We start from the raw sequence: 10,610 nt of genomic DNA on the forward strand, positions 1-10,610 counted from the left end.
CATGCTTCTCAGTGCGCACGTGGTACTGTAGCAACTTCTAGAGAGTTTCAGGGACATTGTCCGTTTTTAGCGTTTATTAGTTAGGACCATGCTGCCCGCTTCACCTCTCAGTTATGACAATTCTGAAAGACTCGCTTCAGCCTAAAACTGGCATGCTGAAGACATGAATCGAGCCCAGTATTTATTAAATACCACGAAGGCATTGATGCCAGTATATACAGAGCATAACATCAGAAGCGATAAACAGAAAGGGTTAGAGAGGAAGTGCCCTGTAGTACGTAAAAGCAGCTACCATTATTTATTATTGTTATTACTATTATGACAACAATAGCAGTGCTGATAATAACAGTGCTAACAGCTACTTATAAGCAGTTAATAATGTACGAGGTTAATAATGTGCCTTTTGCAATCTGGAGAACAGGAGGAAGAATTAGTGCAATAAGGAAAAATATGTTTGGACAGTTACAATTTCCCCTGTTTAAACTGATGCTACTAACTACCAGGAAAAGGTGAGTCATAAAAAAGCAGCTATTTCTTACAAAGAGAGAAGTGGGCTGCGGCAGACGTGGGGGGGACCTGCTTATCTCCCGGCCCTCCTCAGCTTCCTGCGTCCCAGCAGTTTCGGTTTTGTCGTTTTCAGTTGACGGGATAGCAACAGTATGGATTTCCAGAAGAAAAAAAGAGAGTTGACAAGCCAGATGGAGAAGAAATGAATCAAGTACAAGTGGTAACAATTAACTCCATTTTTTTCTTCCCCCCTTTAAATACCATAACAACTCAAAATTTATCAGTCCAAAAATCAAGCAGTCGTTTGACATTAAAGCTGAATAAAGAAATTCCTGGGTTCGGCTCAGGCTGTTCGCCCAATCATTTTTTTGCAGCGAGCAGAAGGGATGGGGAGATGTTTGCTCCAGGTTGCAGGTGTTCGAGTCCCAGTAATTTTGTGTTTTCTGTGGCTGGGTAGCAGAGGCTGTGGATGCGCTCTGTAGGTGCAGCTCCGGGCGATGCGGTAGACGGGGGTCTTGCCCAGGAAACTGTGGCTTGGCTTAGCACGCGCCAGGTTTTTAAAGGCAGAAGAGCTGCTCTGTGGTTTGGACCCCGGCTCCTGGTGTGCTTGCCGGAGGTGAAGGTGCCACGGGAGTGACATCTCGGAGGTCGGCAGCAGGGAGGGCCAAAAAGCCTGGCCTGGTCGGAGACTTTTAATGGACTTCTCTGGCATGGGAGTTTCTCCAAGGGAGCGACTGCAGCTGTGAATGAAATCTCGTGCAAACGCCACTGCCATGTACGCGGTTGCTGCTTACTCCAACGATTTTCCATTGTGTTTTTGTTTGCGAAAACACTAGGAAAATTTGGCTTTCTCTAGTACTGTGTATTTGAGAGCGGACTGTGTCCAGGTGCTCTGATGCCCTGTGGCACGTCGTGTTGATGTCTAGCTCCTTAACCGAGGTCCTTTGTCGCTAAGTTCCTGTGTGGGGCATGCCTCTTTTGGACGTGGGCTCCAGAGTCACCCCGAGAGGATCCTGAATTTGTCATTTCAGCTCTGTAAAGCGTTTCGGCGTCCAGAGAGTAGCTTCTCTGGATGTAGCTCTTACTTTTAAGAAACGAAGACAGCTCTTCCAAGGCGCATTGGCACACGGATGCGTATTATTCCATTACTCACTTGGCAATGGCTGAACCTGTATGCCTGGCTCCAGCAATTTTCTCTTCTCGCAGCAGTGGCATCTAGCTGACAGCTTCTCCTCCCAGCTGGTCTTTTTCCCAGCTCCTTGTCTGGCTTTGCTGCTGGTAGCTGCGGACATGGCTGTGGGTCTTGTCTGGGGTCAACTATATCGTACTTATAGATGTCGGCTTTCTTGGACTCGCGCATCCGTGCGCGGCATGCGAGGCGGCTCTGTGTATCGGTGAGCACCGTAAGGAAGAAACATCTTTTTTCAGAAAAGCCCCTTCCTGCTGAAAGCAGACATCTCGTCATATTTTATTGAATAATTGTGCCAACTGCCCTTAAAGGCACTCCAATGCCACTATCCGTTCCACTCGTTAGCATTTTTCAGATCAGAAGCTAAATCCATCACTCGTGTTACTGGCTAAATCACTTCTTTTTGGGGGATGGAGGGTGAGAACTGTTCTTCTACCTTCTTTAGGCTGCAACTAATACTTTAGAAACACTAAACAATGTTGTAGTGAAATGCAGTGCTGTGTCCTCAGATATGTGACCAGTCATTTGCTGGCTGGGATGTAAAAAAATGAATAAATCTGTAGTTGTTTTCAGGTAAGATAGTTAATATTTCACTGAAAAATTAAACTGGATTCACTGGGTGGAACCAGTCATATTCATGCAGGATTTATATTAGCCCTAAATTTGTTTTCGGTATGCGGTATTCCTCGTGGAACAGCAATTCTCCTCTGGTAGAACAAGAGAGGAATTTCTGGTGCAGCATTCCTGCCCAGTGTCAAGGCATCAACTCCCATGGTTTTGTGGCTTTTTTGCAAGTCCATTAGACCCCATGAGCCAGATCCTCAGGTCTGACAGAGCTGCAAGGAGGCGAGGCGGGGAGAAGTGCTGCCGCTCTTGCCCATGGCTGCCGGGACCTCCTTGGTTCCCTGCTTGAGTCAGAGTGGTCGCACATCTGCTTTAACGTTCATTGGCGTGTGAGGGCCTCAGGAGGGGTGATTTCCCCAATATGAAGAAAATTATCGGTGAAATTGACTGCGAGGAAAAATGTACACAAATGTACACAAAAATTGTGAATGGTAATTGGAAGCTTTTTATAAAGGTTTATAAAGAGTTTACTGACTGTCCAGGAAGAAGAGGGCAACTTTGGCCAAAATCCAAAACCCACTTCACCTGATTCAACGGTGAGATGAGAACAGCAATTAGATATTAAAAAAAAATCAATATATGACAATTCTAAAAATGGAAAATAGATAGCAATCAATCTCAGAGAGAAATCATGATGAGTAGAGCACTGATAAGGGAAGCTAAAGATGCTGAGGAAAAACTGCCTGGTCCAGATGAGGAGAATAAGGAAGCTTTTCAGTGCTGTGGGAAAAAAAATCCTAGGAGCGGTTAAGCTCATTTTAGATGAAAGAAACTGTACGGTAGAAATGCTTAATAAATATATCTGTTGCAGATCTAGAAAGAAACAGCGTCATGTTTCTGTATCATATCCGGGTGACGACTTTTTTTCTAGCTCATTAGTAGCCAAGGAGGATTTTATACAAGGTCCAATGGAGATAAATATTTTTAAATTAAAAGGCCCTGACAACTTGCACCCAAGAATCCCTAAAGAGCTGGCATTGTGATGCTTGTTTTTAATAAAGCTTGCGTACTGGGAAAATACTGAAAGCACGACAGTGTTTTGTCAATAGATGGCTGGGGTAACGGTGGGGTAGTTGGCAACACTTTGCTTATCTGTTCTGGGCAAAATAATTGAAGAGCTAGTATAAGATTCAATTGATAATGAATTAAAGGATAGAAATATAATTCATGCCACTCACCTTAGATTTATGGAATATAGATGGTGTCAAATAAACCTGATTTCATTCTTCAGGATGACAAGTTTGGCTGATAAATGTAGATGAAATGGACTTTGCGAGGCGTTCAGCGTGGTGCTGCATGACACCCTGGATAAAACAGATGAGCACTGCGCAGTATCAGTAGCGCACACGCGTTGTGTGCGTTAGGAAGCGGCCCACAGGTTTTGGAAAGCAGTCTTAACTGGAGAGGCATGAGTGAGGGGCAGTGGTCAGCGGGCATCGGCACAAGCCTCCGCGGTGGTTAGCGTTTCATCGGTGACTTGGAGGTGAATATGAAATTGCTGCTGGTTAGCGTTGGGCTGAAAGCAAGGCAGGTGGACCAGTAAATAACAACAAGGCCAGTTTTATGGGATGATCTACAAAGGCTGTTGAAGGGAGTTTATTAAGGGTGCGTTTTGCCAGGGGCTGTTGGGACGCCGGGCCGGAAGCGAGGAACGTGGTCCGTCCCTGCTGAGCCGGGGCGCCGCAGCCCAGCGAGCTGCAGCCCTGGCGAAGCTCTGGGTTAGCCGAAAACCAGCTCAACCCGAATTCCCAGGAGGACGCTGTCGTGAGAAGGGCTAAATTGGGTATACAAACAAGGGAGTAGCGAATGTGGATGGGGCTGTGATTTCAGGATGCTGCTCAGCGCCAGAGTATCACATGTTTAAGCAAACTCTCATGTTTTCAGCAGACTGCACATTCAAGAAGGTCCAGAAAAGAGCCATAAAGATGATTCAAGCATTGGAGAAGAGGGAGAGACTGAGCGGGACTCAAGCTCTTTCATTTAGAAAAATGAACAAATTTTGAAATGTGCCTTGATTTCTGAGTGTGCATGTGTCCTTGGGGGATGCAATGGGCCTCATTGCTTGCCAAAGGGCTTTTCAATGTATCAGGGAAAAACAGAAAAAGAGCCAATGGATGGAAAATAAAGCCAGGGAAATTCAGATAGGAACAAGATGCATGTAACTGAGGATGATTAACTGTGGGAACTAACTGAGGAGGGGAGAAGTGGGTTCTTGATCGCTTCATCTCTTCTGATCTGCTTTGAATGGTTTTCACTGGGTTTTTGTGCTTTACCTGAAGACAGTTTGTGGGGCTGCTGGGGGTTATACTTCACCCAAAGAGAGTGTTTTGGTTACTGTGCAGGATAGCTGAGTGAAATTTAATATAAAAGAGGTCAGAGTATGTGATCTCATGGTCGCTTCTGCCTTTGGTTCCTTGAATCCAAAGGAAGTGGGGCCTTGGGCTCAAGCCCTGCTTCTGGTGGCTGAAGAAGGCTGGTTTGGTGGTGATCCATTGCTCAGCTAGACCGGGGGACTCCTGCAGGTCTCCTTCAGAATTCAGTCCAAAGCCCGGATGCTGTTGCAGTGCCGCTTTGGATAACCTGGCGTCTTGCATTGCCCCAGTGGAAAAAGCAGAAGGGGACACTGGGCGGGTGGTGGAGCAGGGCTGGTGGGATGTCCCCTAACCCGCCTGCACCCAGAGCGATGCCCTCTCCGAGGCGGTCCTAGACGGGGAGCAAACGAGGCCAGCCCTGAAATGAAGAGCTCGGCAGGTCCCCTCCAGCTCCTTCTCCTCGGCCAGCAGACGAGCGCTTGCTTGCACTTAACTTAGCAGCCTGCCGCCTCTGCAGCTCTGGGCTGCGGGTTGTGCGGCTCCTGGATGTTGTGGTGGCTCTCGACTGGCAAAGCAGTGGTTGCTCCCCGGGAGCTGCCGTGGCCGGGCTGGTCCGGGTTCTCTTCTGGCTTTTATTTGTTTTGTTTTGTTTTGTTTTTTGCCATCTGGTGTGGGGAAAATGGTCAGTCCAGAGGTTGCAGAGCTCCAGCTCATGACTGCGGTTTGCCCGGAGAGTGTAAAACACGTAACCCCAAATTAGGGTTTGGCCAGACTTGTCGGCTTGACGATTTTCCTTTCCTCGAGGCTGGGCAGAGCCACACGGCGGAGACCGCAGCAGTGCCCAGAGCCCCGCGGCCCCAAAACGGCAGCGCCGGGAGGCGGCGGCGGCGGCGGGACTTTTCCCACCCGTTTCGGTGGGCGCAGAATAGCGCGCCAAGGGTCCGGCTAAGCGGAAGGCAAACCACTGCAAACCCCTGGCTTCCTGGGGCGCTTTCGAGCCTCGTCTCGCTTCTTGCTGGTGATGTGTGGATTATTGCCATAATTCTTACAGTTTGGCAAGCCTGCATTAGACTGGAACATATCTCTAGGTGGTAATATGGTCAGTCAATAGCTTTCATAATTAATCAAGCACTAATAGACAAATTAGAAATTGTGTCTCTTCAAAGCAGGAGGTAGAGGCAAAGCACTGGTGGATTTTAACTGTTTCACTGCTTTATTTTATTTCCTGGTTTCACATTCAAAATGTCAGGTTGTTGGAGATTAGGGAAGTTATGTACATAAACATTATTCTAAATTTAAATTATTATCTTGATTACCAAACACGGATGGTGAATTGAAAACTTGTTTTTCAGAAAAGCAAATGAAGAATAATATTACATTTTACACTCCACTAAATCAATGTAGCCCTAATTTTGCCATGCAGGAAATCAATTCTAGTCTTTATAACAGTCGAAGATGTTATGAACAAAGTAATTTTGCAAATTATGGCAAGTAACACATTTATTGATGACTGTAGTTTAGGAATTTAGAATTTGTGAGCGCTGTAATATAATAAGGCTGTACTAGCAGGAGCTGAGTGAAATACAGATTATATGGTGAAACTGTAATGCATCATTTGCTATTAGTGGACTGGTAATAATTACCAGTTTCAAAGCAGTTTTTTCCATGTAATCTTTAGTCTCAGTCGTAACAGCCCTTCTCATTGACATTATGATTACACTAGCTGCCCTTACGATCTAGAATATCTAGTTGATGGGAATACTAAAATGTGATAGTGAACACTGTATGTTGTATCCTCATTATAAGATAAAATGCTATTTTCTCTGACCTAATATATAAAACAGAGAAGCAAGGTAGCATTACATTGTTCGCATACTGCAGCCTGATCACGTAGCTTGTACCATGTTGTTAAAAACTTCCACTTCATTACAGCAAAACAAGATGGAATTTTCATATTTAAGATTTTTTAAGCACACAAATGAGCATAGGAATGTGGAAGTCCAATTGAATTTTGCTCTGTTTGCGACAGATTTATGTATTTATCTGTGCTCACATGCCTGGCACATACTAAACACAGCAACGCATTTTATTCAGATGCTGGCTTCAGTTGAAGAATGCAATGTTAAATATTATTCCAAGAGCTTTTAAAGTGACTAAAGTGTTAAATGCCTGCTATAGATGGTTGAATCTCTTTTTACTCACCCAATTCAGATTGTCAGACCAAATGTATAATAATAGAAGAACCTGGAGGCACAGAGGAAAGCTGCGATGGGTCGCTATAGCCAGCACTGTAGGCTGCCTGTCTGTCATATTCCCAGATCATTATTCAGCTCATTGTATAGTGAAAATACCCATACGAAGCTTTGCTTTTTCTTCTTTCAAGTGAGATGGAAAACAAGGCGGTTGCAGATAAAATGATGTTTTCTTTCCAAATCTGCCTTGTATTTTTTTTTTCTGTTCGTATTAGGCAAATATTTGAATCCTAATTTGGGTAGCTACCATTTAATCTTGTAAAGAGATTTACCTATGAGTGGTTTATATGGAGTGAGATTATAAATGCATCGTAAAGTAAATTGCAGGTCAGGCCAGGAGTACGTTGTGCAGTCAAATACCACTGTAAGCTTTGCTTGTTTTGGAAGGCCGGTGTATTTTTGTTCCTCAGCAAACCTCAGGAGCTTTTTTTTTTTTTTTTTTTTAATCACTAAATAGCAACTCTATAAGAACTGTTAGGCAGGACTGGAAGTAAATTTTTATCCTCATCTTAGCTCTAATTTCAATTTACCAACATTTAGCAAAAAATATGTACTGGGGTTAAAGTGAATTATTTACAAAATTACAGTAATCAATAAAAATGCACTCACCTTCGCCATATTTCATACTACTCTTTGCTTGCGCACAGCCCTCAAAAAGTTATTAATTCCCCTTGTTTTGCAATATATTAGAAGGGACCGCTTTCTTCTGCCATTATTAGCCAGCTTTTTGTTTAGTTATTTATTAGTCGCTTGCTCCTTTATAACGTCCGTGTTATCTCTGAGAATAAATTATCATGAAATAGAGTTAGCCCGCCACTTGCCAAAGTGGCATTTACCATCCCCAGACTCTTTTCAGCGCGAGAGAAATAATGTGCCTCCGGCAGGGCGGTGGGCCAGGCCGCCTGGCCCCCCTCCAGCTACGGGGCGAGCCGGGCTGCGTCTTTCTCCTTCCTGCTCTCTGTCCCTCTCTCACACTCCCCCCCCCCTTTTTTTTTTTTCCCCCTCTCTCCTTTTTTCCCCTCTTTTCCTTCACAATCGGGGCTGGATCTCTGCTAGGGGCATGAGCTGCTGCCGCATTTTGCACACGCTGTTAGCCTCTCGGAGTAACGAGGAGGCGACTCGGACGACGCGTCTCGGCTCGCCAGCGGGCGTTACGCTGGGGGCTGCTGCTTTGAACCGGTGGCGGCGGCGTTTTGCTAGCCTGCTTCTGCGGAGCGCTTGGTTTAGCTTTTCTTGCGTTTTGCACCATAGCAGGCGCTTGCAGCTTCAGTCATAGCTAGGATTAATTGACTTAATCGTCTTTTTTATCACTGTTCTTTTTTTTTTAACCACGGTTACCTGTTCAGATTGAGTTTTGAACCTCGGGGAAGAAAGGAAGGCAGGAAGCTGGCGCAGTTCGGATACGGTTAAACGTCGCAGCTGCCCTCCCTCCCCCGTAATTACACATTAGCTGGGATTTCTGTTTTCCCATTTAGATTTAATGTTATGGAAAAGAAAGATGAGGTGGGAAAAAAGCTATCAATCATTGATAAGCAATTCAGTGATTAAACATTCATGTTGCTGTTGTATTATTTTGCAGGTAAAGATGAGCCCAGCAGCTACACGTGTACAACTTGTAAACAGCCTTTCAACAGCGCCTGGTTTCTCTTGCAACACGCACAGAACACGCACGGATTAAGGATCTACTTAGAAAGCGAGCACGGCAGCCCCCTGACGCCACGGGTTGGTATCCCATCAGGACTAGGTGCAGAGTGCCCTTCCCAGCCACCTCTCCACGGGATTCACATTGCAGACAATAACCCTTTTAACCTGCTCAGAATACCCGGCTCGGTCTCGCGAGAGGCGTCGGGCCTGGGCGAAGGGCGCTTCCCACCCACGCCTCCCCTCTTTAGCCCTCCCCCAAGGCACCATTTGGATCCGCATCGCATAGAGCGCCTGGGTGCGGAAGAAATGGCTCTGGCCACCCATCACCCTAGTGCCTTTGACAGGGTGCTGCGACTGAACCCCATGGCGATGGAGCCGCCGGCTATGGATTTCTCCCGGCGCCTGCGGGAGCTGGCCGGCAACACCTCCAGCCCGCCCTTGTCCCCGAGCCGGCCCAGCCCTATGCAAAGGCTGCTGCAGCCCTTCCAGCCGGGCAGCAAGCCCCCGTTCCTGGCCACGCCGCCCCTGCCTCCCCTCCAGTCCGCGCCTCCTCCCTCCCAGCCGCCCATCAAGTCCAAGTCGTGCGAGTTCTGCGGCAAGACCTTCAAGTTTCAGAGCAACCTGGTGGTGCACCGCCGAAGCCACACCGGCGAGAAGCCCTACAAGTGCAACCTCTGCGACCACGCGTGCACGCAGGCCAGCAAGCTGAAGCGCCACATGAAGACCCACATGCACAAGTCGTCCCCCATGACGGTCAAGTCGGACGACGGGCTCTCCACGGCCAGCTCCCCGGAGCCCGGGACCAGCGACCTCGTCGGCAGCGCCAGCAGCGCCCTCAAGTCCGTCGTGGCCAAGTTCAAGAGCGAGAACGACCCCAACATGATCCCGGAGAACGGGGACGAGGAAGAGGAGGAGGAGGAGGAGGAGGAGGAGGAGGAAGAGGAGGAAGAGGAGGAGGACTTGAATGAGAACGAGAGGCCGGACTACGGCTTCGGGATGAACCTGGAGGCGGCCCGTCACCACGAGAACAACTCCCGGCCCGGCGAGGAGAGCCGGTCGATGCCGGACGTCATGCAAGGTATGGTCCTGAGCTCCATGCAGCACTTCAGCGAGGCCTTCCACCAGGTCCTCGGGGAGAAGCATAAACGAGGGCACCTCTCCGAGTCCGAGGTACACAGAGACACTTGCGACGAAGACTCGGTGGCCGGCGAGTCCGATCGCATTGACGATGGCGCGGTGAACGGCCGGGGCTGCTCCCCGGGGGAGTCCGCCTCCGGAGGCCTGTCCAAAAAGCTGCTGCTGGGTAGCCCCAGCTCCCTGAGCCCTTTCTCGAAACGCATTAAGCTCGAGAAGGAGTTTGACCTGCCCGCCGCGGCCATGCCCAACACCGAAAACGTTTACTCCCAGTGGCTGGCCGGGTACGCTGCCTCGCGGCAGCTGAAGGACCCGTTCCTCAGCTTCGGAGACTCCAGACAATCGCCTTTCGCCTCCTCCTCCGAGCACTCGTCGGAGAACGGCAGCTTGCGCTTCTCCACGCCGCCGGGGGAGCTGGACGGAGGGATCTCGGGCCGCAGCGGCACGGGAAGCGGAGGGAGCACCCCCCATATTAGTGGCCCGGGCCCTGGAAGGCCCAGCTCAAAAGAGGGCAGACGCAGCGACACTTGTGAGTACTGTGGGAAAGTCTTCAAGAACTGTAGTAATCTCACTGTCCACAGAAGGAGCCACACAGGCGAGAGGCCCTATAAGTGTGAGCTCTGCAACTACGCCTGCGCCCAGAGTAGCAAACTCACCCGGCACATGAAAACCCATGGGCAGGTGGGAAAGGACGTTTACAAATGTGAAATTTGTAAGATGCCTTTTAGCGTGTACAGTACCCTGGAGAAACACATGAAAAAATGGCACAGTGATCGAGTCTTGAATAACGATATAAAAACTGAATAGAGGTATATTAATACGCCCCCCCCCCCCCCTCCCCGCCCTGGCTCCCGGTAGAGATTTTCTAGTCCCTTGTGATTAAAATAATGGAAGCTAAGGATATTAAGAAAGTGCTTGTCACCAGCACACCTGTTTATTTTCTTTTTG

General features: G+C 48.1%; 1 protein-coding gene across 5 annotated transcripts in view; it reads left to right on the forward strand.

Moving 5' to 3' along the window:
- BCL11A (BCL11 transcription factor A) overlaps nt 1–10,610 on the forward strand; it is a 79,558-nt gene that overhangs the window by 61,611 nt on the left and 7,337 nt on the right. For 4 of the 5 annotated variants that reach the window (XM_067292735.1, XM_013955389.2, XM_067292739.1 and 1 more), the window contains exon 3: nt 8,464–10,485. In XM_067292735.1, the coding sequence (XP_067148836.1) occupies nt 8,464–10,469 (2,006 nt within the window). In that variant the 3' untranslated portion in view covers nt 10,470–10,485. Of the gene's footprint in view, nt 1–8,463; nt 10,486–10,610 lie in introns of those variants that run through there. The other variant, XM_067292736.1, reaches the window with a different exon arrangement.

Source organism: Apteryx mantelli, chromosome 3 (genome assembly GCF_036417845.1).
Source record: "Apteryx mantelli isolate bAptMan1 chromosome 3, bAptMan1.hap1, whole genome shotgun sequence".
NCBI classification, from domain to species: Eukaryota; Metazoa; Chordata; class Aves; order Apterygiformes; family Apterygidae; genus Apteryx; species Apteryx mantelli.